The sequence below is a fragment of the Eleutherodactylus coqui genome, chromosome 4 (genome assembly GCF_035609145.1).
Source record: "Eleutherodactylus coqui strain aEleCoq1 chromosome 4, aEleCoq1.hap1, whole genome shotgun sequence".
Classification (NCBI taxonomy): Eukaryota; Metazoa; Chordata; class Amphibia; order Anura; family Eleutherodactylidae; genus Eleutherodactylus; species Eleutherodactylus coqui.
Genome location: NC_089840.1, coordinates 108229719 through 108257606, shown reverse-complemented (window position 1 = coordinate 108257606; position 27888 = coordinate 108229719). Strand labels below are relative to the sequence as shown.

General features: G+C 44.3%; 1 protein-coding gene across 2 annotated transcripts; it reads right to left on the bottom strand.

Annotated features, from left to right (window-relative positions):
- Window positions 1-28: 28 nt before the first annotated feature.
- On the bottom strand, window positions 29-27888 carry DDX3X (DEAD-box helicase 3 X-linked). 2 transcript variants are annotated; one of them, XM_066599966.1, is made up of 19 exons: window positions 27603-27888; window positions 17314-17368; window positions 17182-17232; window positions 16806-16877; window positions 15586-15699; window positions 11592-11718; window positions 9129-9287; window positions 8954-9053; window positions 7637-7772; window positions 7221-7306; window positions 7024-7122; window positions 6764-6924; window positions 4775-4919; window positions 4545-4689; window positions 3836-4017; window positions 3639-3756; window positions 3354-3507; window positions 3140-3267; window positions 29-2505 (listed from the first exon to the last, which is right to left on the bottom strand). In XM_066599966.1, the coding sequence occupies exons 1-19, from the start codon at window positions 27645-27647 to the stop codon at window positions 2423-2425; spliced, it is 2160 nt and encodes a 719-aa protein (XP_066456063.1). In that variant the 5' UTR covers window positions 27648-27888; the 3' UTR covers window positions 29-2422. The 2 variants fall into 2 exon arrangements, with proteins under 2 accessions (XP_066456063.1, XP_066456064.1); XM_066599967.1 differs by lacking the exon at window positions 16806-16877 and having other exon boundaries at window positions 27603-27887.

The window sequence follows — 27888 nt, the reverse complement described above, 5'->3', positions numbered from 1 at the left end:
TAACGGTAGAGACCAAACGAGACATGTGTTTGCCATTCAACTTTTATTTTAATAAAATCAGTAATGCACAGCACATGCAGTGCCAAGCATCTATACTAGTACAATAAGCAAAGTCTAAACTAGAGCGACTTGAGGGTCAATCTTGACATTTAGCAAGTTCAAATCCATTCTTTGCATATAAATGAGTGAACCTTATTCTTGTTAAAAAGGTATTGCCAAAAGTTACTTGCTAATATGTAATCATTGAGGACACAAGTCACTGATCTTAAGTATGACAAAGATAAACCACATGTTTGAGGATTGCAATGTGCCAGACATTCACTGAAATAAAAATTAACCACACAACTAAACAAAACTCACGCAACAAACATCTGAGAATCTGGACACTTCGTATCAGTGTTTTGAAGTGTTTCATTAATATCTTAAGACAAGTGTATCAAAACCTTGGCATGTTTAATTTCAAATTGCCAATTTTATTTTAATTACACCAGAACGTTATGGCTGCTCAGCCAATACTGGGTCTGCTTAATTTGACTTAAGAGTTTAATATGACTTAACATTAAAAGCTCACACTACCCCGAAATATATAATTTCACGCATACGTTGACATTCAACATTCAAGTGCCAGTGTTTTTGTACTGTCTTTTGGTCAAGTTTCTTTAAGCTTTCAAAGAATCACTTAGGCTTACAAAAATAAATATTTGTCAAAATGTTCAATAAATATTACACAAAACTAGCAGCAAAAAGTATCTAGAAATCCATTGTGTGCAAAATAGTTGCTTCCCCATCTATCACTCCCATGGTCCCAAATAAGTCTCAATCCTGCCCTAGACTCCAAGCAGTGTTTTTTTGCCATTGCAAAGAGACAAACATAAGATTTGAGTTTAAGGACACGTACACAAGACTTATATAAAAATTCTCTGAATGTGCAATAAAAGAAGTTTTGTATAAAGTTATGGGCAAAAATGTACAAGGGCCACCTATGTTTTAAATAGCACCATAACAATTACCTCAATACTGTCAAGTGCACCTACAAAAAGACTTAGAGCAAGGCACAAAACACTTGTAAAATCTATTGCACTTTTAGATTTTTGCCATTCCTATGCCACAGTTTTAATTCAACTACGTAGAGTAAGCTAAATTTCAAGTGGCAGAGGTATAAAAGGTGGGAATTACTCTTTGGCCAGATTTAGCATTGACATACTAAATACAATGGAAACCTATGCAACTAAAACTGACTAAACTGCACATGTTTGCAGATTTTACACCTTGTGCAGTCATGTACATTTGTTCCACCAAAGATCTTAAGAATTCAATTTACTCATCTGGAGCCATTTTACAAAGTCTACTGTAAGCCAAGTATGTTTATAACCTCTCAACGCAGCTTGAACAGAGTAATGTGAAACTGCATTAAAATAAAGCCTGCTGCATAATTCTTCCTGTTCATTCCCTCTTGACCAAAAAACATTAACACTAGCATGCGTTATTAGACCAAAATCAGCCAGGCCTGTCACAGAACCACGAACTGCTGTGGTCAGCCATTCTGCCATTTTTTTTTTCAGTGACAGGCTTAAATTAATTTAATGATGATACCTCCTAAAAACTATTTCAAGTTTCAGATAGTTTAACGTTCCCTGTAATGTTCGGCCCATAGCTGGCTAGCTCACAAGTTACTCTTCCGCCTAAACATTGTTAAAGGAATTGCTGTATGTTCTCTGAAAAACAGTGCCTCATGTGCATGAACACTCATACACCTATGTGACTGGAATGGCTTATTAAACCGACTTCAGGTTGTAAGTACCTTTCCAGGATAGAGTGAGCAAATCAGAACTCAACTTCGTACAGTTTGCCACATTAGAAGCAATTCTGATATGCGTTAAGGTTTTGCTGCCTAAAAAAGGCAAACTTAACAGAAACCCTAATGCAGGCTCACTGCACGAGTTTTTCCCTTGTAATATTAAATGCATGGATTGAAACGATTCCTGTTTTGAGTTGTATCACACCTGTGTGCCAAGGTTTGATTTCGCCCAAGTTCAATAAGTTTATTTTCTCATAACAATTTATATCTTGAGCAATACTGAGCCAACAGGACATCAAAATAAAAAGTTGTCTAAAGTTAAAGGCACAGTACATTAACAAACAAATTTATCCTCAGTCAAAATAAATGCAGTTGTTGGGAAAGGGGTGGACTTAGGAATTAATCCAACACTACAGCAATGAAATCTTCCAACACCATCAGAGTAGGTCTCTTTCCTATTTGTATTCTTCATGGCCCAGAGCTCCCTTGAAAAGAAAATTCAGTGGAGAATCACAGCTGGTAATGTACAAGTTCTTGAAGCTACACAAGGTATAGTCTGGCTAAAGTTACATGTGGTTTCCATATTAGCTTTGTTTGGTTGAGTCTTTTTTTTCTGTACAGGGTTTAGTTACCCCACCAGTCAACTTGAGAGCTGCCACCATAGTTTCCACCATATCCATCACTATTATAGAAGCCACCATATCCACCTGCAATCAGAAATATAGAAGTGTTATAAGTGACGGACAACCATAAAAAAGGTTTATTTATCTATGCAATGTTCTGCTCTTGTCTACATGTAACTAGGGATGACTCAATAGTCCTTAGGCCCCATGTGCATGGGCAGGTTTGAATTGTGGAATCCACACAGGACACCAGCAGACGACACGCAGTTCAATCCGCCCAAAGACAAACATGGACGTCCGCAGCTGAATTAAAGCAAGCGGCTTTGATGTGCAGATCTTTGGATGCGGTAGACAAATTGCATTGTTATGCAGGGTTGCTGGCCATGGACAAGGTCAGATTCTGCTGTAGGCTCCTGCATGTGGAATCTGACCTGCCCATGGACATGAGGCCTTAAGCATGAGTGATTAACTTTCCCACACAAATGCCACCATCTCCAAGTTTTACTCTACAAATGAACAAGGCATAATACACCAGGGTGATACTTGTTTTGAGCCTTCACTACCCCAGCCTCAAAAGCAGCCTTTTCAGAGCACCCCAGGTTACATTAAAATACTGTACTACATTTTAAAACCTAAATTGATTATGGCATAGCAGATTGAGAATCTGCTTTCCAACTGTAAAAATGGTGTGGTATAAGTGGAGAACATTCCAACTTACCTCCTCCTCCTCCAAAACCTCGGCTGCCACCATGACCACTGCTTCGACCTCCCCGACTGCTTCCAAAGCTGCTGCTAGCACTACTGCTCTGCCTGTAGTCTCTTGCACCAAATCCACCACTGAATCGACTTGGGCGAGAAAAAGATATGCAAGTTACATATAAAAGTAATTATATTGAACAAAAACCAAATAGAAAGTGTGCAAAGTAATTTACCTCTTTGACCGTCCTCTAGTGCTACTCTTATGATGCTGTTCAAAAGCCATGTTCTCCAGCCAAGATGGTACCTCTTGTTTTGCTTCTACCAACAGGTCCAGTAGATCTTTTGTTATATTAATGTTCTTTTCATTGAAAAAGGATGTTGCAAGACCTAAAAATTGAAGTAAAAACAGGTGTAAAGAAAAACTACACTACTCTTCAGATAAGCCTGCTATAGTGTCAGTGCTTGAAGACTACTGCATCTACAGTCTAGATATCTGAAGGCTAGAGAACCACACTTACCAAGATTACCCACACGGCCTGTACGACCTATTCTATGTACATACTCCTCAATGTCACTGGGCAGGTCAAAGTTTATTACATGCTTGACATTTGAAATATCAAGACCTCTTGCTGCTACCTGTAACAAAAAGAAGAGTTTGCATACAACTCTACTAAATGGGCACAGAAAAATTCTACTATCAAAAATACAAGCTTACAGCTGTTGCCACAAGGATTGGGCTTTTTCCAGATCGGAATTGATGAAGTGCTTCTTCTCGATCTCTCTGAGATCTGTCTCCATGGATGCTTGTGCAAGCATATCCTTCATGATAAAGGAAGTCCTCAAGGGCATCAGCACCCTTTTTAGTTTCTACAAATACCAGGGTTAATGAATCCTTGCCTGAAAAATAAGGTGCAATGTGAGTCATAAGGGGTGATTTCCAGTACACAAGTCGTAACTCCAATTGAAAGCAGTAAAAATACTATATTAAAGTGTTATCACAATCACTTAACAAATATTGGCCCAAAAGGTGTTTATAGCACAGTATAACCCAGAATTTAACTTTAGCACACTCCATTTCAGCACTAGGATATGTAGTCATCACAATCCCTCATACTTCGCTGCTTCACTAACCGAGACTGCAGTGAGTGAGCACAATATGAAAGGCATATGTAGGGGAGACTTGCTCTTCTGTAGTCAGGGGAATAGGGGGAAAAGCCTTGAATATATGTCAGCAATGCAATATGTGAACTGCAGTCTGCTATACATATGGGCTGCTGAGGAAGACAGCAACAGCAAGACAAAAGGGCAAGTGTTTAGGATTTGTGTGTTGTCCTATGTTTGCTAGAACCCTGGAATATCCATTTAACTAGATGACCACATTTAAACAAAAAGCACAAGTTTCAATTTTAAGAGTAGGTCTTTACCTGTTGCATTGAGCAGATCCAATAAAAATGATCTTTTATCCATTTCTTCTACCCAGACCACTTTCTGCGTAATATTTTCAGATGTGGAGCCTACTCTGCCTACTGCCAAGAAAATGTATTCATCCAGGAAGTCTCGTGCAAGAATCTTTAAATTGAGAAACAACAACATTCAGAAATTGCTAATTGTTTTATGACTTAAGATCAGTTTTGGTAATGTGTCTAGTCTGTACCTGGATTTCTTTGGGGAAGGTAGCGCTGAACATCATGGTCTGACGAACACCCTTGGGAGGCATGGTGTCTTGCTCAACAATTCGTCTAATTTGAGGCTCAAATCCCATGTCAAGCATTCTGTCGGCTTCATCCAACACAAGATATCTAAAAAAAAACACCTTACATTGTGAAGGACTATATCCAGTCCTGAAAATTACCCATATTGTCAAATTGCAGCAACACCAAGCAGAACATCTGCCATAATGTGTCAGACAGATTAACATTTGGATGTCCAATTCCAGAGGAATTCTATAAGTTTGTAGGCTTCTCAGCCACATTTAAATCTAAGATTCTTCAATCTTTAGCATTCCTGGAACTTTCCATCTTGAAACCTGATAGATATCTGTCCACCATGATACATAGTCACCACATTAGATCTTTAATTCTGCAATTATGTTGCAATAGATTCCTGAGGATCAGGGTCTCCCAAGAGCTTTTAAAGGTGTACACCAATGAAGCTGTAAGTGTGCGACAGCATCTTCTGGTCTTAAAGCACGAGAAGACCAAATCATTTGTCAAAAGACTCAGCCTTCTGATTAAAACAGAAGAAGTCAAACCCATTAAAATGTGTATGCTTGATCCTAACATAAGGAATGCGATTCAAGATCACCGAGACATAATGGTTAAGAAGCTGAGGGAAGACACAGCTAGAGAACTTTACTTGGATCCCCATAGGCCCAATGGAATATTCTGGTGGTGTGTATGTGCAGCCTATCCCTCTATATTGGAGGGTATGACTTCAGCTTAGTGGAGACTTCTGATTTGACCCCATTAATTGTAAGATAGGAGTGGTTTATATAGCAAGAATATTGGCAAGATGAATTGATAAGTGTTAGGGATCATAAGAAACACTGCAAATAAAGTGACAAATCCCTAGCAAGAATGATTATTAGTGTGAACTAGAATCTGAAGTTCATGAGAATTGAACATATGGATTCCCATAAGAGGTCATTGACTTTTTTAATTGAAAAGAGGCAAAATTACATCTATAGAATGAGGCCCAAGTCTCGATTGACAAAAAAGTTATATAAACGCTACTGGTGACCGAATCATTTTTTCCAGTCAGTGCAGGCATAAAAGTAAAGTCTACCTGTGTAAACAGGCAGTTACTCTATGAACTGCCTTTACTGTGAATGGAGACAGGTGACCGAAAGCCATCTGCCACTCCAGCTCCATTCATAGTTCCTGTGTGAAAGCACAGGAACCATAAATCAGACAACTGTCAAACACTTAAATGTCCAACAAGCTTCTCTTCTAAAAGGCCCCTTCCCTTACTGAGGGTCTTATGTTAAGGGTAAATTGGTCATTAATAGTTTAATCAGCTGCAGTCCACAGCTCAGAATTTCTGCCAATCAGCTGCTCCAGTGACTGCTGTCACTGGCAAAATACACAGGGTACAACAGGAGAAGCAAACCCCTCCAACCCATGTAGCAGCAAGAGCACTTTTCAGATTTTAATGAGCTGTGCCTGCAGCCATCATTGCGGGCCCCAGCAAAGGAGTCAGAGCATCAGCTTCCGCTCCGTACGATATATTTTGCTGGTGACAGCAGGTGCCTAAACAACTGATCAACCAGGATGCTGAGCAGTGGACCCCAACGGAGCAACTGACCAATCCTGAGGATAGGTCATTAGTATTTGCCTGGAAAACCCCTTTAATAGTTGTATCTATAGCAGTGCTTAGACTTGGCAATCCATTTGGATGATCTGGACATTGTATATCATTGATTTGAAGGAGACAGGGCTACGAAGGTGCCAGCTAGCCTATGTATAGAATTAATGGCTTCTTGCTACCCTTATCTGAGTTTAGAATTTTTTAAATTAGTATAAATAAGTTAATCTCAGTAATTGTCAAAGTTTTAGTGGGGCCCACTATTCATATTGCACAAGATATTTCAGTGATGTTACTCTGACTACCATATCTCATCTACAGCCAAGAAATTTTTACTTACTTGCAGCAGTCCAAGCCAATCTTTCCACGTTCCATCATATCAACTAGACGACCAGGTGTGGCCACAAGCAAGTGGCAACCTCGCTCCAAGTCTCGAATCTGCTGGCCAATGTCAGCACCACCATATACTACACATGGACGAACTCTGGATCTATAAGCAAACTGTAGGGGAGGGGGAAGAAAAAAAAAAAAAAAAAAAACGCTTGAACACTGATATATGTTGAGCCAAAAAGTTTGTCAAAAGGAGGAGAAGTAGTATACCTTTCTGGCTTCTTCATAGATTTGTACTGCCAGTTCTCTTGTTGGGGCCAATACAAGGGACAATGGGAACTGTTTGCGTCTTCCATATCGTCCATTATCCTAATAAGGCAAGCATAAGTTGTGACAGTATTACCCTCTGAAATTGAAAACCCAGCTATACATTTTAAGCTATTAAAAGCATTATATGGGTTAATTACCTTTAAGTGCTTCATGGCTTCACCAGGACCTTCAGCGTATATCTGACTTAAGATTGGGAGCAAGAAAGCTGCAGTTTTGCCAGACCCTGAAAGAAAGTTTCCAAGATCAACTGGAGTCGAGCCAAACAAAAATGCATGGCATTTTGACAGTAATCACAAAAAAAACCCCAAACATTTAACTGTAGTCAGTGTTACTTTGATGAAGCTAGGATAATGTTGTGTTAAAGTCTAAAGAAATAATGCCACACTTTTGTGCATCACTGGCATTTTCTTCAAGACTGCATGCTACAGGTATGCCCCTTCCCCCACTCATCTATAGGACTCAACACTAGAGAAAAAAAAACCTAGAAGTGTGACAAAGGAGCTGTTTGATTTCTCAGTCTGCATAAATCTAAGAAAAAATAAAATAAACTTACCAGTTTGTGCACAGGCCATCAGGTCTCGTTTTTCTATAATAATTGGAATTGCGTGCTTTTGTACTGGAGTGGGCCTTGTGTAACGTGTGAGTTGAATGTTTCCCATGATTATCTCCCCCATGTTGACATCATGGAACTTTGAGGAAGAATAAAGTTGAAGAAAAAAAAAATTTAATTCTGGCAACATTTTATAGGCTTAAAACACTATCCTGGTATCCACAAATAAAAACCTAAAATTGACTTGTCTAAAGGAATGCCTTGATTTTTGTTTACCCAACTAGGACCATGCAAACTACTGCATCCTTTGTGCACACCCGCTTCCATATACAAGGTTTAGTGTAGAAAATCTGAAGCATTTACAGTAGTGAAGGAATTAAATAAGTCCACAAATTACATGGAAAAATACATACGGAACCCAGTATGACAAGCAGCGCAGATTTAAGTTTACACTTTACATTGGAGATTAGATGTGAGCTTCACACTTTGCATTTCAAGCTGACAAAGCTGCATCATTGTGAGGTTTATGATGTGGATGTTTAGCAGTTATGCTACAGAGATTCCACAGCAGACACCTCCTTGTGTGGCTGTACCCATAGGGTAGGTTTGCATGATGAGGATTTTCTGCACTAAGGAACTGCAGAAAACTTCACCCATTTGAATGAGCGAGTCAAACTAAAGAGCCACAACATAAATTGACATTGTCGATTTCTAAAATCCCATCCACAATGATTGTACTGTAAATGCTGTTATTTTCCACACCCAATTCTGAAGCAGAAAATCTGCATTTCCAACCCAAGTATGAGTACACCCTTAACATTCACACATTTCATAACAATCTTGTTCAAATTACAATGATATGCAAAGACCCCAAACACATTAGTGTTAGCAACACTTGAAAACTGCTGCAGCCAGAAGCTTCGGTCTTGTTCAAATCAGCATTGAAGTGCTGCCTGGAGCTTGCATTGCTGATTCCTGTTACATTTTAGAATGAACTAGCGCTGCACAAGGGCTATATCCTGCAAAATGCTGGATAGTTGAACAGGCCCCATTATAATCAATGGGAGCTGTTCAGTTCTGTCAGACAATCAGTTCAGCCATTTTCCTGTTCCCATCAGGGCCCCTTTTCCACACAAGAGGCAGCTATATCGCCCTGAGGAAAAATCAGTGAGAACGCTGCGTTTTCACATGGAGATATTGCAATTCTGTTGCTACAGTCACACATGGTGCTACAAAGATGATCGGATGTACAGGGGGGCTTAAAATATAAGCGAGAGGGTGGGTAGAAGATACCATTACTTCTAACAAAATAACACTTACGCTTTCTATGTGTGGAGGACAGTTTGAGCCTGTTGCTTCAACTGGAATGTCGTCATACTTCTCAAAGTTTATGCCAGTATTGCTTCCAGAAAACAGTTCTCTGAAAGGAAATTGAAGATAAGTAGGAAACAAATACTTACTACAAAAGCAGAGCCAAGTCATGCACATTACTCACTGTTCTATGCGATCGTTTGGAGCAAGAGGCTTGGACCAATCATCTTCATCATTTCGCTCATCTGTCCAACGACTGCTGCCACGGTCAAATCTACCAAAGCCACCTCTCTCGCTACGATTCCCCATGCCCTCAAAGCCATCTGTACGACGATCATCAGATCTACATGCAGTGAACAAGATAAGTTTTTGCCCTCATGGAACTTCATTTTACACAGGATGTATGGAGTTATACATTTGGAAGTATCAAAATAGTGTAAGGATTAACTGAAAGTATAGGAGTTCAATAAGACAAATCTGTTATAGTTGTGGGAGGTTTTTGAGGCTCTCCTTCATACACTGCAGACTGATCTGTGGTGTAATGAAAGCTTACCTGAGGTGCAATAGGTCCTTTACCAGTTTATGGTCTGGTTTCCAGGGTGCGAGAACAGCACAGGACTACCCCTCAGGTTTATTGGTTGTGGAAAGTGATCTCACCTTACTTGTGTGCACAAAACACAAGGTATTTAACAGCCATTTAATATACTCTCCCGTTAACCAAAAGATTTTAAAGCTTATTTAAAACAAGTTTATCCACAAACTTAAAGGTCCAAACCAAAAAAAGTAAGTCAGCTAGAAAAGCATTACTCTCACTGTTCTTTCCGCTTTTAAAAGTGGCAATGTTAGCAATATTAAAACTGACTGAAAACTTGATAGATCATAGGGACATGTCAAGTTTTGATCACTGGGTTCCAGTTGCTCACACCAATTGCTAAAATGAGCCAGCTATGGAGTGCTTGTTCCAATCAGTCACTGCTGGCTAGCTGAAGACTGACCCAGACTTGGTTGAGACCATCTTTAGCTAGCAAGCAGTGACAGCACTTAGATGAGCATTTCAGCTGGCTCATTCTATCAATCAGTGGGTGGGGGTCTCAGCCACAGGCTCCAGCTATCAACACTTTGTCCCTGTGATGTGTCAGTCTTTAGAAAGCAATTCGATTTTAACTTTGTACTGCAAAGCCACCGATGCTTGTGTTGCAGTACAAAGCGGATATGCTATAATAGGGAAACAAAGAAAAAAAAAAGTTTAGTAGATAGCAGGATGAGGCATACATGATGGTAAAAGCATAATTTGCAAGCACACTACTGCACTTCACTCCCAAGCAATTTCATTTTTAGCCTTTCATCTCTAGCCTCTTAAAGTAAAAATTTTTTTGGTCACTATTGTCATTGGAGGGTTAACTTTGGCAGAACAAGTTGTATAAATGAATCATTTAATACACCATATAGTGTACTGAAAGACTAAGGGGATATTAGTTATAGGTTCCCACCATTCCACTGGATGGCTGAAAACTGAAAGATTGGTTGGGGTCCTACTGCTGGGACCCCTACCAATCCCAAGAATAGGGGACTCTTGCCCCCTCTTAGTTGGAGCAAGCTGTAGTAGTTACTGCTGGTTTCAGGAGATTCATGTGACTGATCACTTTAGTCACTGACAGGGTGGCCGAGAATCCCGTGCTGACATTTTCACACATTTCACTGTTGAGGAAAAAGGTCATGCTTTAATGGTTTGGATTTAAAGATCCTTGATACAAGTGTAAAGTTTACCGATTAGAATTTTTTGGGACGTTAACTTTTTAGTTTTTCTGGTTCCCACCAGGGAGCTTGAACTTACGATTGTTTGCTTGTAGAATATACTGCAATACTTCAGCATTGCTGTATATTGTACATACGTTAATTAAGCCTTAAGCTGCAGCAGGGGTGAAGGGACTCCCTGTAGTGAGGTGAGGCAATTTTCACATGAAACCACCGCACATTAATAAGGCTTGCACATGGTGGAAAGTGCAATATTGGGCCGTGAATCACAGCCCAATAACGCCTGCGCCAGTGTGAACACAATTGCCAATTGTACTCCCTTTAACACTTCAACTGAGAACTTGCAGTTTTGGGTTTAGATGTCATTACAATGCAGATTGTGTTACTACTCCCAAGAAATCTCAAAACATGTACTTAAGAGCATTCATACAAAGCAAGCCATTTCAAAGATGGATCAGATAGTTACAACACTGGTAACTACAGGAGGGAAAGAGTGGAGCAGCTTCCATTAGTGTGAAGCTATTAGAGAAATTGAGGTAGTCAATAAGATGCTGCCAACCCAAATATAATGGGGTGTAGAAGTGCAAACAGGCTCCTTAAGACAAGGGAAATCAATTAATAAAGAATCTGGTTAACAGCCAGCCATTTGACACAGCCCCTTCCTCAGAAATAGCTGGCTAGAGTGGTGATTAGTCAGGCAGAGGTGCTTAAGCAAGCTATGCAGACATGGATTAGATCGTTACAACAGTAGTAACTAGACATACAAGTTAGTCACCTCATTCATACCCTGATTGTATAGAAGTTGTACTTGCGGTAATATGTATTGTCATCAAGCCAGTCAAGTATATAAAAAAAAAAAAAAAGGTTTCCAACAGGTTAGCAAACGACTCACCTCCGTGTCCCACTGCCCCTGTCATTAAATACACCTGGCCTGCCACGGTCACTCCGTGACCCGAAACTGCTGTAAGCATCTTTGTCTCTACCGGAATTCCACCCAGAATTATCTCTGTCATAAAATCCTGAGAAGACAAAATGTAAGTAGTTAGACTCAGCAAGAAAGCAGACTCCCATAACAAAACATTGCAGAACATTTTAGAGGGCTCTTTGGGATTGTACCATCTTTAGATTAGACCATTAGTGGGAGGTTAACCTCCAGGAAGCAGACAGCCCGTATGATAAAGGGGCTGTGCCATGAAACATTCGGGTCCTGCAGCCTGACATTTAAAAGGTAATCTGTCCAATCTATTTATTAAACTGCCATCCCATCTCAGCATTTTGTGGCTGAGACAAGGCCTGTGACAGTTTCCTGATTACCTCACTGTTACGAGGCGGTATCCTTATGCAGTATCTAACTCCCATTGAAGTGTATGGCTACTATGGAAAGAGCGTAGAACAGCATGCCATTTCTGTAACTTGAAAGTTAACCAGTGTAATGCATTGTACTATGCAGTTCCCATAACTTCATTCATATCAATGGGAGTTACAGAAACGGTGTAAGGCTGGCCCCTCAGCTGTATACATAACACGCAGTGATCAGGAAACGGCTACAGTGTTCTGATCTTAGCCATGAAATCCTGATGGGAACACCATGCAAAACGCTTAAAGGAGATGTCTCGAGGAAGCAGTGAATTTTTTTTTTTGCCCAGTCCCCCTAATTAAACATACATTACTAATTACCCCTGTAAATTACTTTCCTAGCTGGTTTCTACTTACCGTTCCAGCAACTTATAAAACTTTTTCCCAAGATGGCCGCCAGCTCTTTTCGCATCGCTTGCTGTAGCCCGACGTGCGCGCTCCCGAGACGCTACCAGCTGTGTCTCCATGGCAACCAGACGCCCCGCAGCCGCCGACCGGACCCCTGGAGTGAACACGGCCGACCAGTCACCCACCGCCAGGCAGCAGGTAACCGGCGCAGCCCTCCCCCCCCCATCACAGCGGCAGCCCCCCCCCGGCCTAGCGCTAGTTCCCCCATCACAGCGGCAGCCCCCCCGGCGCAGCGACAGCCCCCCCCCCATCACAGCGGCAGCCCCCCGGCCTAGCGCTAGTTCCCCAATCACAGCGACAGCCCCCCCCCATCACAGCGGCAGCCCCCCCCGCCTAGCGCTAGTTCCCCCATCACAGCGGCAGCCCCCCCGGCGCAGCGACAGCCCCCCCGGCCTAGCGCTAGTTCCCCCATCACAGCGGCAGCCCCCCCGGCCTAGCGCTAGTTCCCCCGGCGCAGCGGCAGCCCCCCCCATCACAGCGGCAGCCCCCCCGGCCTAGCGCTAGTTCCCCCGGCGCAGCGGCAGCCCCCCCAGCCTAGCGCTAGTTCCCCCATCACAGCGGCAGCCCCCCCCCCCCCCCCGGCCCAGCGCTAGTTCCCCCGGCGCAGCGACAGCCCCCCCCCCCCGGCGCAGCGGCAGCCCCCCCGGCCCATCACTTACCAGGACAGCTGGACGGCAGGACAGCTGGGCGGCTTCTCCGGACAGCTCGGCAGCTCTGCACCTTCCTCTAACAGAGGAAGGTACAGAATGGCCGCTCCAGCGCGCTCCCGAGCAGTGACAGCTCGTCTGCGCATGCGCAGAAGAGCTGTAGCGGGGAGCACACTGAAGCGGCTCGTGCTGAATGGAGAAGACCGGACTGCGCAAGCGCGTCTAAAAAAGCAAGCTGCCGGCGAATTTAGACGGAACCATGGAGACGAGGACGCTAGCAACGGAGCAGGTAAGTGGAATAACTTCTGTATGGCTCATATTTAATGCACGATGTATATTACAAAGTGCATTAATATGGCCATACGGAAGTGTATAACCCCACATTGTTTCGCGAGACCACCCCTTTAAGTAGCATCCTAACCATGCAATTGTTAAAATGGTCAGGTAAGTGCTAGAAGTTTAATAAGGACCTACACCATATATCAACATACCCAATGTAATTTGGGTGGTGTCTGAACTGTACAGTCATTGAGTCATCACCAATTACACCTCTTCCCATGTGACATCAGAACTAGGTACGCACAGCTGATGAAGCTGAGGTTACACACTTCTGCTCACTGCACATTGGCCTTCAGTAGCTAGCATTCACATCAGGCAGAATAGGAGGTTCTCCATAAGCCACCCTGACAATTCCAGATCTTATTTGTATAATGTAGTGACCCTGGAGGTTTTTTTTTAATATAAAAGGCCAAACTGACAGTTTTAACAAGGGGTTGGTTGGAATACTGCACATGGTCTTTTAGCCAAGGCCACAATGGTAAAAAACTAAAGTTAATGACAGGTTCCTTTTAACATAAGGAATTACTACAAAGTATTACAGAGTTCCACTGACCGTCACACAAGCTCATAAATGTTTAGTCAGCGACTGCACAGCCAAGTAAAGACCTGTAGCGTTATATTGCAACTATGTTGTAGCTTTTCCAATATTCAATTGCAGATTTACTATACAGCAGGGTACGTTTGTTAGAACGGTTACCAAAAACTGCTGTGCACTTATTTTTATAATTTGTTTATCTTCTCTTCACATTTCTGAGCATAGGGATTGCCGAAACATTGAGACGTCTAGCTGAACAGTTTGTTAGGAGTTATTGGAACAAAGGCGGCAGAAATGTTGTACTCCTAGCTAGTAAGTAATCGCTCTGAGCAGAGCTGGTTGAGTAGAACAATCAGAAGAGTTAGGCCTCATGTCGACGGGCAAAAGAAGAATTAAAATCCGCAGTGGATTTTAACTCTTCTTCTGCCGGCGGATCCGCATCTCATAGGGATGCATTGACCACCCGCGGGTAGATAAATACCTGCAGATGGTCAATAAAAGTGATGTAAAAAAAAAAAAAATAAAAAATGGAGCATGAAAAAATCTGGACCATGCTCCATTTTCGTGCGGGTCTCCCGCGGGGACGGCTCCCGCGGGCTTCTATTGAAGCCTATGGAAGCCGTCCGGATCCGCGGGAGACAAAAATCAGGATTTACTCACCCGCTCCGGTTCTTCTCTTCGCCGCCGCGTCATCTTCTCTACGTCGCGGCCGGATCTTTTTTCTTCAGGCCGGCGCATGCGCAGGGCACGTCAGACGTCATCCTGCGCATCCGCCGAGCCGAAGAAAGAAGATCCGGCCGCGACGGAGAGAAGATGACGCCGCGGCGAAAAGGAGATCCGGAGCGGGCGGGAGGTAAGTTTATTCTTATTTATTCTCATTTTCAGCGCTCATGTCCGCGGGGCAGGTGGGACCCGCTCCAGATTCTCCATGGAGAATCCAGAGCGGGCCTGATTTTCCCTGTGGACATGAGGCCTAAGGTTTTTGAGAGCTGCATGATCATCAGGTGGCAGTTTGTTTTTAATACTCACCCGCAGTAATGATCAAACAATCACCCAAGCTCCCCATCACACCCCCTAACAGCACCATAACGCAAGATTATGGTGCTGTGGGGTCGTGACAGCTTTTTTTTAATGTCTGCAGTTCAAACATTGCCCACGAAGTGAATTGAACAGGCAGCACTTCATATCAAATTCCATAAGTGAAGGGGTAAAAATGAGGATGTGGTGCAGACAAAGGCAGCCATTTTGTGTCACATGACACTTTCTCAAGGTGAAGGCTTGAGAAAGTATGACATGAAACAGCGGTTGCCTTTGTCTGCACCACACATTTTTTACTCCTACACTTATGGAATAAAGTGCTGCTATGGAATAAAGTGCTGCTATGGAATTTGACATCAAGTGATGGCTGCTCAACCTACTTTGTGGATTGGGACACTCCTACTGGCAGAGGACGATTACCATATGGAAACTGCAGTCAAAGATTTTAGCCTTTTGGAGAGTGCAGTTTGAACTAATTTAAAAGCGATTATTATGTTCCACGAACACTGAATGCATACATAGTGTGGCTGTACTGTAGACTGCAAAGCAAAGCGTAAACTTACCTCTATCTGTACGACCAGGAGCCCTATTTCCATATCCATTCATACGACTATCACGCTCATCATGGGTCCCATTCATATAGCCATTTCCTCCACGAGTAGCGTCCCATCCTGCATCTTGTAGAGGGAAGAACACCATTTACAGTTGTGTAAACCGAAAATTGCCCATGACTGGCAGTTTGTGGGCTCAGAAAAATAGTGCCTTGTGGACAATCACCCATACCACTTAAAACTAGTGTCTAAAAGCAAGCTAAAGCAAGCTGACGAACCTCAGTGTAATGCATCTTACATGCACATTAGTGAATTTCATAGCTGCTAGACTTCCACATGTGAAGATAGTTGAGTTTATTACACAAATGGTAGTAATCATTTAATATTAAGGATGTAGCCAAGATCATAATTACATTAAGCAATGTAAATCAAACAAGCCTGCATTGGAGTCTGTTTAATGCAGAATGTTAGACTGAGGGTGAAGCCCCACATAATGGCTATGTTTTGGCCAAACAAAGCTCAAGCTACTTTCACATCTGCAGCAGGGATTCAATTTTTCCTGCTCCATTCGTGGAGCAGGAGAGGTGAATCCCCTGGCTGAACAGGTCAGTCTTATGACGGACCTGGACAGTGCAGATTAAACCCCACTGGCTGTAATAGGGTCCGTTTTTTTTCCTCTCAGCTGCCCCACATTTTACTGGAAGTGCTGCATGCAGCACTAAATCTTCTGGTAGTGTCAAATCTGCAACGGATCCTCTGTACGGAGGTTCCAGCGCAGATGTGAAGGCAGCCCTTATACAACTTTCCACCAAATACACACACTCTAACAGATGGCAAATGGACACATTGTTTTGAGGTTTTACCTACAAAACAGCACAGCCATTATCAGTGAAAACTGCCCATTTGTAGCAAAACCACACAAAAGCAGTTTACAGCCCCTATGTGTGGGCTCAACCCAAGGGCACGTTCAGGCAGTTTAAGACCCTATCGAACAGCCCTAACAGAGCATAAATGCAGGCTTTTTAATCAGTGTATGAACCAACCATTAGTTAATTGAGCCACAAAGCATGTGGAACTGTTACAGTATCTTAGGAGTGTGCAGAAGACATTGCTTTAAATAAAGTGCAATTTAATTAAGATCCCACTGCAATTCACAGGCAGCTCAATGGCTATAGCTTATGCAGGCCAAGCTATTGTGCAGCCAACACACCAAGACAGGTAACCAACCGTACCATTCCTCTGGGACCACCAATCACCGTAGCCCTTATACACATCTACAGCTGGATACTGACACCTTGGATAACCTATGTGATAATACATCTTTCAGAGCAAATTCTCTACTAGCCTCTTTATAACTTAGACACCTAAATAGGATCTGAAAGTGTTAGTTTTGCGCCTGAAACAATGGTGAAACTGATGGTTACTTTGGAAACACTCCTCCCTCACTGTGTGCAGTAAATTCTACCTATTTGATACGACCACTCAGGCGCTGCTGGATTGGATTAGAGTTACATGGGGAGATAAGTGAAATCTGCTTCATAAGAAACTGATCAAACGTGTTACAAGATGCAATGCAACTAGTGCTTTTGCTACAGTGAAGACACTTACCTTGTCTTGAAGCTTCTTTGTTTCTTAGGTGAGGAGGAATATAACGGCCTTCTGTAGTAGAAGGGAGAAACCGTTAAGTTAATGTATAACTAACAAATTCTTCATATGTGACTGATCAGCGGGTATACTTACTAGTTGCAGAGCCACCACTTTCAGCGTCAGCAGAATTCAAGTCTAGCCCAGCAAACTGATGAAGACAAAGTACCAGTTACTTAAGCACTGCTATATATCTTACCATACAAGTAGGGCATGCTGCTTACTGAAGCAGTGTGGGATTACTTCATCCCACATGCACACGTTACAAACAAGACATCTTCTGGCTGCATGTGGTACTGCAGCCAAGGAAGCCAGCAAGATGTTACAAAAGACAAAATGGAGGCAGGTCAACAAAAGATGCTTCAGTTGGGTTGCTACCTTGTCTGATACCACAGCAATCCAATAGCCTAGTACACTGAGGAGCATATTCATAGGATGTAGTCGCTGCAGCTATATCAGGTCATGATGAACAGAAACCACTACAGCCCAGGAACTTCTCACCAAATAGAAAAAAGGCTCAATTTAAAGTTTAACCCTTTAACACTCCAGGACATACATTTACATTTGGGGTTTGTATGGAGGATTGACCCCACTTCATAGAATGTGGATGCTGGCTGTAACTCCCTGCAAGAGCTCTGATCAGTAGTGCTGCAGATTGCAGATGCCAACCTATAAATAGCACCAGTTCTGATAGCGGCATTTAAATGCCTCAATCTGACTTTGCGTGTCCCTAATGCCTCATCCCTCCTGTGATGAGATCAAGGGGTGCCATGGCAACTTGGGGGCCTTTTGAAAGCCTCCAGGGCTGCTATTACAGATTGCCTATTATGCCATAGCAAGTTTGCGTCCCCTGTAGGGACTACAAAAAAAACTCAAGTTTAAAAAGGTTTAATTAAAAAAATCCCACTTGCCATATTTATAACTATATAGTTTTTTAATTAAGAAACATTTGATATTGCTGTGTCCATAAGGACAGCTACACATGGGACTATTTGCATTGCGGAATTCAGAGCGGGCGTCCGCCTCTAGATTCCACAGCAAATACCGCCCATAGCATGCTATGGAAACGGCCTTTTCTTGCACACCAGTGGAAATCAATTTTAATTTCCCGCCTGTGGAGGAAAAGTCGCAGCATGCTATTTTAGTGTGATGTCCGCACAGACGGCTTCCATTGAAGTCAATGGAAGCCATCCAACCCATGGCCTGTCTGCAATCAACACTGCGGGCAGGTCACGGATTTCGCATAATCGCTTAGTGACGACAAGGAAAAATCTGTAGTGCGCATGTCTGACTGCAACCCGTACAGACCATATGCAGCACAGAAAAACAAAAAAAAATGACATGTACGCAGGGTCACCGGTCGGGCACACGGTCAGATTCTGCTGCAGCAAACAGACCCAGTCATGTGATAGATTGGACTTTTAGGCCTGACCACAAAGTAACGCATTTACCCAGCAGGGTGAAGGAGGGGGGAAAAAAAGCCTGTGCATGCTGACAGAAAACTAAATTTATGTCAGTCAGAAGGTGGCGGCAGAAAATGCTTTTCTTCCCTATGTTTTTATATTTTAATAGTACAGCTTACAAAAAACCCCAACAAACTATAATCTGGTATTGTAGTAATCGTACTGACCCAGAGTAAAGTAGCTTATGGGCTGAAAGGAGGTGACCCATGGAGTCCACAGATATAGGTTTTATCCTTTCCTTCCCCATTGTTCCACTTCTGTCAGCAATGAAAACCGCCACTAAATGCATGGAGTAGCGCTGCCAAGTAGGGCCACCCATTATAAAATTAGAACTGGCAGACTACATAGCAGCACTGCTCCATGAATTCAGCAGCAGCCTTCAGCGCTCACACTGGGGGAACAGAGAAGGCAAGTATAACACTTACACCCCAGGGGTCACCTATTCTCTGCCCACAAGTTTAACTTGTAGTGCCAAAAGTAGGGGGCAGACTCCCTTCAAACTCTGCCAGTTCCATGGAAACTAATCAAGTGGCAGTGCAAGTGCTCAGCACTCCATTCATGAGGGGGCCCTTCAAGACCTCTGTTCTTGAGATCAATTTGAGACCCCCCCCCCCCCAAACCAGAAAGCTACCCGCTATGGAGTAGATAGGGTTTCTTTTTTAATGTTGGCACAAGACATTAAACGAGATGCTGGATAATGCCTAAACAGTGGGTGCCAGGGTGTGAAGTCTATTTCCCCTTCAACGAGCTGTATACAAAATGTGCTTTTTTTTTTACATGTTAAATTTGTGTATTGCCATGTACGGTTAGAGGGGGTTTTGTCAAAAAGAAAAATTCTATACTCTATCCCTCCCCTGTCAGTTTTCTTACCACATCTTCTCCTGTCTGAGCTTCTGCAGTGCCCCGGGTCACCTCACACCGGCTGGCTTATTAAAGGGGTTGTCCCGCGGCAGCAAGTGGGTCTATACACTTCTGTATGGCCATATTAATGCACTTTGTAATATACATTGTGCATTAATTATGAGCCATACAGAAGTTATAAAAAGTTATTCACTTACCTGTTCCGTTGCTGGCGTCCTCGTCTCTATGGTTGCCGTCTAATTTTCGCCGTCTAATGGCCAAATTAGACGCGCTTGCGCAGTCCGGGTCTTCTCCTTTTCTCAATGGGGCTCCGTGTAGCTCCGCCCCGTCACGTGCCGATTCCAGCCAATCAGGAGGCTGGAATCAGCAATGGACCGCACAGAAGCCCTGCGGTCCACCGAGGGAGAAGATGCCGGCGGCCATCTTCAGCATGTAAGTAAGAAGTCACCGGAGCGCGGGGATTCAGGTAAGCGCTGTCCGGTGTTCTTTTTTTAACCCCTGCATCGGGGTTGTCTCGCGCCGAACCGGGGGGGGGGGGGGGGGGGGGGGGGTTGAAGAAAAAAAACAAAAACCCGTTTCGGCGCGGGACAACCCCTTTAAGGCATGCTCTTCCGGCCGGGTCAGTGAAGGTGTTCACTGGCTAGGAAGGAACTCTGATCTATTGCCAAGACAGCTTGCATAAGCAGCCTCTTAAATAGATCGGCATCCCCCTGCTGGCCTGTGATGTAACATACATTGCCGGGCTGGAAGACAACAATGTACGTAACCTCACAGGAAGAAAAATCAGGCAGCTGGAGATGAAGTGACTCACCCCAGACTGCAGGAGACAGAAGATAGGGGAGGTAAAGATCTGGTAAGTAGACCAATGGGAAAGGAATATGTAACTATAGTTTGTTTTTTTTCAATGACAGAACCCTAGTTTTATTGTCAATTTTCCAAAACATCAGTTAATGTAAAAAGCCTTAACATTTAGACTATTTACTGCATAGTTTGAAACTCTTCCATTGACTTCTATGGGGCTTCTCAGACAAGTATTTCACACCAAGATTTTTGAACGTTGTCTGCTCCATTTTAGTGCACTCGAGCGCTTTTAAATGAACCTCATCACTCATTGCAATGATGGTGTGCATAAAAAACACTGGCAGACACATGAAACCACTGTAATACTTAGATGCCAATGTGGAAGTGGCCTTATGTCTCCCTCACGCAGGCGTCTTTGTACAGTGTTTAGCGCTGCCTTTTCAGAGCTGTGCTGAACGCTGTACAACTCTCCCATTCATTTCAATGGGGCTGCTCACAAGTGGATAAAGGCTGATGTTTCACAGCGATGCATGTTCTATCCTTCGCCGTTTATCACCCATTGAAGTGAGTAGGCAGCGTTCTGAGCGCTGCTGAAACATGGCACAACTTGGTACCACGTTTTGGCAGTGCTAAACGCCAACGCTAGCTGCCCCAAAAAAGTTTTACCTAGCCGATGCAGTTGGGGACTCTGGAGTGCCGTGCAGGCATTTATCAGGCAGACAGGATCTTTTGCTAGTGACTAAGATTGTAATCCCCACCTCCAGCTAGTGATTGCTCCGATTGGCTGAGCACTGCCGAGTGTCAGCTGGCTCTGCCAATCAGAAAATCTTTTGCTGGAGGTGCGGATTTCAATCCCCGTCACTAGCAAAAGATCCTGTCGGCTTGACAAGTGCCTGGAGCTCTGGACAGCAGTGGCAGGGACCAGACAGCGGTAGCTAGTAGAGCTGATTTTTCCAGCAGGCTGAGTTTTCAGCACAGCTGGCAAGACGCTGGTATAATGCATGCCAGCGCTGCTGAAACACCTCTGCAAACACCTAGGTGAGAGGCCTTAGGCCTCATGTCCACGGGGAAACTCAGGCCCGCTACAGATTCTACATGTAGAATCCGTAGCGGGTCCCTCCTGCCCTGTGGACATGAGGGATGAAAATAGGAATTTAAAAGAATTAACTCACCCGCAGCGGACCGGGAAGGTCTTTTCTTCACGGCCGGATCTTCTTTTTCAGCCGGCGGCTGAACTAGTCACGCCGGCGGCACGTCGCTGGCGTGCCGCGCGCATGCACCAGGCACATCCGCCGAGCCGAAGCAAGAAAGATCCAGCCGTGAGGAAGAGAAGACCTTCCCGGTCCGCTGCGGGTGAGTTAATTCTTTTAAATTCCTATTTTAGGTCTCCCGCGGATCCAGACGGCTTCCATAGGCTTCAATAGAAGCCCGCGGGAGCCGTCCCCATGGGAGACCCGCACGAAAATGGAGCATGGTCCAGATTCTCATGCTCTTTTTTTTTTTAAATCCCTTTTATTGACCATCCGCAGGTATTTATCTACCCGCGGGTGGTCAATGCATCCCTATGGGGTGCAGATCCGTGTGCGGGAGAAGAGTTAAAATCCGCTGCGGATTTTAATTCTTTTGCCCGTGGACATGAGGCCTTAGGCTTTGAGAATGTCACCTATATTTTGTTTTCATACTTCAATATTGGATATAAATATATATTTTTTATTTTAGTTGAGGCACAATTACATATTAACTGAAATGCTTGTTAAATGAAATTTAGAACTTGTATTCATTATAAAGTCACTTAATCGGATTTGCATTTATGTGAATGCACATTTGTACTAGATACCGTATATACCGGCGTATAAGACGACTTTTGAACCCCCAAAAATCTGCTCTGCAGTCGGGGGTTGTCTTATACGCCAGTAATACAAAAAAAAGAATGTCAAAAAAAAAAAAAAAATCATTACTCTCCTCCCCCGGCGTTCTGCGGCGCTGCTGCAGGCTGTCGCTCCCTCCTGGTCCCCGGCAGAGCATTGCTTTCTGAATGTGGGGCTTGAAATCCCCGCCTCCAGAAAGCTAATACTGTGATTGGCTAACATGCCGTCAGCCAATCATTGAATGGCTGTGATTGGCTGAAGGCGCACGAGTGTTAGTCAATCACAGCCATTCAATGATGTCATTGAATGGCTGAAGGCACGTGTGTTTAAGCCAATCACAGCCATTCAATTATGTCATTGAATGGCTGTGATTGGCTGACGGCGTGTTAGCTAATCACAGTATTAGCTTTCTGGAGGCGGGGATTTCAAGCCCCGCGTCCAGAAAGCAATGCTCTGCCGGGGACCAGGAGGGAGCGACATCCTGCAGCAGCGCCGCAGAACGCCAGGGGAGGTGAGTAATGATTTTTTTTTTTGCTCCGCTGTATTCCCGGCGTATAAGGTGACAGTTGGGGGGTCGTCTTATACGCCCCGTCGCCTTATACGCCGGAATATACGGTACTTGTTGGAACACAAGGGATGTCGTATGGACACATGGTGGCCCGGAGAAACATGCAGGAGTGTGCAGTGGAGCACATGTCAGCCAAAAAAGATATTCCATGGAACGCATGCCAAAGGACTAAATTCCTCCTTTTTAAAAAACAAATATAATATTTATCAAAAGCGCGCAGTTTTATGATAATTTATATGTTGAGATTGCTTTTTTTTAGATTTTAATTTATGAAGTTTGTTTTGTTTTCTATCAATGAATTTTAAAGTACTTATGAATTGTTATATTGCTACCCTGTTTCCCTGAAAATAAGACATAACATGATTTTCCAGAATTTGAGGATGCAAAATGATTTTTCAGGCTTTTTAAGGGTGTTTGAAATATAAGCCCTACTCCAAAATAGGCCCTGCTAACAGTTAATTTAAAAAGTCAATTTAAATAGTGTCCAGGCAGCTATGTAAAAAAGTTCAACCTTTTTGAACAAAAAAAATATAAGACACTGTCTTATTTAATTTTCGGGGAAACGCGGTAGGTATATAATAGATCGTTTGATATTAAGGCTTTTAGAAAGGCCACCACGCCATACTAGAATTACCTGTTTATGAATGAATACAGGTTACTATAGGCTTCGGTAAACAATCAAAGAGTATGCAATGTCTTCTCACCGATAGTAAATTTGAAGCGCACTTTGCGCTCCAACCCACGTTCCAAGTCAAATGTGAACACGTTTTTTTGTACATGCCCCCAGAAGTTACATTTGATTGTTCGGTGTCCATGATTAGAAGTCATTATAAATTAGGTTTAATGTATACATGTAAAGAGCTTGACAAAGGCGTGTGCCCATTCTGAAACGCATTGCTTAAAGATGTATTAATTCTTGAAATTTGGATCACACATTTGTACCAGAGGAGTGCGGAGGACCCTTTGTCCTTTCTAAGAAAATTTCTGCTTTTGGCACTTATCAATGTTCCCATATATTGATTTGCAGTTTGGCAAGACATTTGCTTAAAATGGGGAAGTAGTCATCTACGAAACATGTTGCAAAATGCTTCTCACTGCATGGATTATTTTGCTGCCCCTAAACCTGGTTAACCCCTCTGGGGGAGTGCTAGGTGGTAGCACCCTCTTTTAGGCCGCCTGCACACGGGCGGAAATCCCACCGCGGGATTTCCGCCACTGAAAGTTTGCATAGGAGTGCATTACAATACGCACACCTATGCAGACGGCCGCGGTTTGGCCGCGCGAAATCTCGCGCGGCAAACCGCGGCATGTCCTATTTTTGTGCGGGGCACGCACTCACCCCGCCGCCGGCTCTGGTCTGCGCATGCGCCAGCTGCGCCGCAGCCGGCACATGAAAGAGCCAGGGGCCGCCAGGCGCGGGTGAGTACGCGCTCGTCCCTGCAGGCTCTCGGGTCCCGCGGCGAGAATTCTCGCTGCCGGATCCGACCCGCTCGTGTGCAGGCGGCCTTAAGTGGAAGTTTATTATAAACTTCACCATCATGCAATAGTACAGACTCCTGAGCATTTCTGCCATTTGTTTTCTACATTATCAAAAGAAAAATCAAGTACCAAGGAGTCCTTTTACTGCAAGACTGCATGCAGTTACATCTCAGGTAGATATGTAAATGTGTAGATTAATGGTTCTCCCCATTAGCCTATAAAAAGGCTCTAAGAGGCTTCTTATGTGTAGTGCCCTCTTCTGCTTGTGGCCACTAAACGCCTCTGCGATGCAGAAGACATTGCGCCCAGTGAAGAGTATGAGGGGAGCACAATATTGGAATGAGATTAGCTGGATGCTTGTTTTAACAAACTGTCCACCTGGGCTGTTCTGACCAGACTGTTAGGAGGTGTTGGGACCAGTGGATGTGTGAGGGCACACAAGCAACATGGCGCCCTGGACAGACCACCAGTAAAGGATCACCATATTGTCCAACAAGGACAAGCAACTCCAGTTTTATTGTCCATGACAGGTGGCACTATCATAAGCCTGCGTCTGTCAAACATGTCCAGGCGCTTGGCTGAAGGACATTTGGACTCACGCACCCATTATGTGTTCTGCCTTTCACAACCACCACCACATTTTGCAGTGGCGTCCTGAATGGTAAAGCTGGACTATGGTACAGAGTGGAACTGGATTGTCTTCAGCCACGAATCCAGGTTTAGTTTGGGTGCCGACGACAGCCATGTTTCTGTCTGGAGACCTAGAGGCGAGCACCTCAATCCTGCCTTTGATGTGGAGTGACACTGCCCCCTGCTGGTTTGATGGTCTGGGGTAGTGGTATGAGGGACACACACAAGGGGGTCACAGAAATGTCCCCACAACATTGTCACACTTTCATGGCTGCCCAATCACCAATAGAACATATGGGGCCATCTGGGATGCCAACTTCAGAAGCCTACAAGTTTGGACAATCTAGAAGATCAGTTCCATCAGAAGTGGAGAGATATGCTGCAGGACAGCATACGGAACCTGTATGTGTCAAGGCCCGCCAGTAGCACATCCTATATCCAAGCTAGAGTCAGTCCAACATGGCACTAGAGCCTGCATGCCTGCCCGAATCACATCTTGTACTGCCTCTAGCTTGGATGCAAGAGATAAGGGGGCATGGAGGCTCTAGTACCCTGTTGTACCACCTCTAGCTTGGATGCAAGATGTGATATGGGTGGCATGGAGGCTCTAGTACCCTGTTGTACCACCTCTAGCTTGGATACAAGTTGTGATATGGGTGGCATGGAGGCTCTAATATCCTGTTGTACCGCCTCTAGCTCGGATGCAAGATGATACATGCAGGCATGGAGGTTCTAGTACCCAGTTATATCTAGCTAGGGGCGGTACAAGAGGGTACTAGAGCCTCCATGCCACCCATATCACAACTTGTATCCATATCACATCTGGTGTCCAAGCCCACCTTCAAATGGTCGATTTTTTTGCAGTTATCCCTTTGCGCCAATATTGTAGGCACTTAGACCAAGGTTACAGTCACATGTTTCGTTAGATCCAAATAACTTCTAGGTGTTTAATTTTGGATTAGCGCACCAAAACCAGTGAGCCTACTGGAATATGGGCGCTCCTTGAGAAGCAACATTTGGTTTTGTGGCCATCCTCTTGGACAGGGGTTTAGCTTAAGAGACCAAGTGAGTCTAATTCTACATATTTATTGCCCACCAGGGCTGCAGCGCTAGAGAAACAGGCAAGTACAATTTTGTTTTAATGTAGTTGCACCCATGCTTAATTAAAAACAAAAAACCCAAAACACGCATTTAGATAACCGCTTTAAGGCCTCATGCCCACGGCCGACTCTGAATTCCGCTGCGAGATTCCCGCAGCAGGATGCGACCCATGCCCCAGCATTGACCTCATACTTACCCGTCCAGGCTAGACGCTGTGAAATGCCAGTTGGCGCACAGCCTCGCATGCGCAGAGCGGCACATCAGAGGCGATGTTTGTGCGAGCCTCTGAGGCCCAAACGGAAATAGGACATGCCGCGATTTAAATATCGTGCTAGTTTTCACACGGTCAAATCACAGCCGATGGCATAGGACTGCATAAGCTAAGTTCTGCACGCCACGGCGGAAATTTTGCGGGAAATCCCGCTGTGGAGTTTCCATCTGTGGGCATTGGGCCAAAGGATGCGTTTACACGTGTGAGATTGGTCCGAGAAACTCAGACCAATATTGCACTTTGGCAGTTTCAATCACAATTGCAGCGAATCACACTACATGCAATTTCCACATGCATGAAAAGGTGCGTCACACACGAAACACATTTGCAATGCGATTTCTCTGGCTCTCATAGGGATTAGTGGGAAATTCTCTACAGCAAGATTACCCAAAATAGTGGAAAAAAATCTGAAGAAAAAAAATAGAAAATTGCATAATCTCCCTTCAAAAAAATTGCTAATAAAGCATTAAATTAACCCATTGAAATCCAAGGGTTATTTTCCCATGTGAGTGCCATCCATTTCATAATCAGACAACTCATTAAAAAAAGATGTAAATAAACTTTAAAACTTATAAACTAACTTCAAATTGAGCCTACTGGGTCTTTGATGCAGTTTTTTAATTCCAAGCCCCATGTGACTCCTTGCCTCACATCAATCCTTACAACTCAAGGAAGCTTTAATAAAGCATTATTTTTGGCATTTATTGGGCAAGTAAGGACACCGCAGCAGAGAACTAGGTCAGACATCCCAGGGGGAACTGGAGCCGGCGGCCTGCAGGCATCACGGTGCCATGTAAGGGCAGAATCGCCGTCCCAGCCACGTGTTCGCCGCGTCCGTCCATCACCCCATAACATGTAAACAATAAGAAATCCGTGAAACCCCGCGGTCCTAACGCCCGCCACACAACGAAGGCCGAGAAATAAGCCGGCTGCGTGTCATCCCCTCCCCCTTCCCTCACAAAGGCCGCCATTGTGCGGATGCGACAAGCAGGCCCGAGCCTCCCCATCACAGCCTGACCTCCCCGTACGAACCGGCAGACACCTCGGATGACGACAGGGGAGTGACCCGAAACGCGATCCCCACACACCGAGTGCGTCATCATCTGACTGGGCCGCCAGTGCCTCACCCGGCCCTGATGACGCACCGAAACACCGAGTTCCCGCTGAGGGAAGAGGAGCGCCGAGGCCCCCCGGCCGGCCAGAGAGCGGCCACTACCCGCCGCCGGGACCCTCACAAGGACGGGGTGGACGAGTAATGTAAGTGCGCACACGGGCGCTCCACCACCAGACTAGGCCGCCATTGTCTGCGCCGCCAGGACACCATCCCCCCCGCATCAACTTACCTGCTGGTCTAGACCGTGAACATTCTCGACGGCCACATGACTCATAACTAAACGATAAGAAGGCCGGATCCCTCGAGCAGGAAACTGATCGGTGTCGGTGGATGGAAAGGTAACGGCGACGGCCTCAGGATTCCCGAATTCGGTTACTTTTATGACGTAACAAAAAAAAACCCCGGAAACGTATAAAAAATAGTTAAATTTATCGCTAGTAAATTTCAAACTAAATGCTGATTACTGGCGACGCGAACAGTACGAGATGCTGCTCCCAACTGAACGCCCGGGCGAG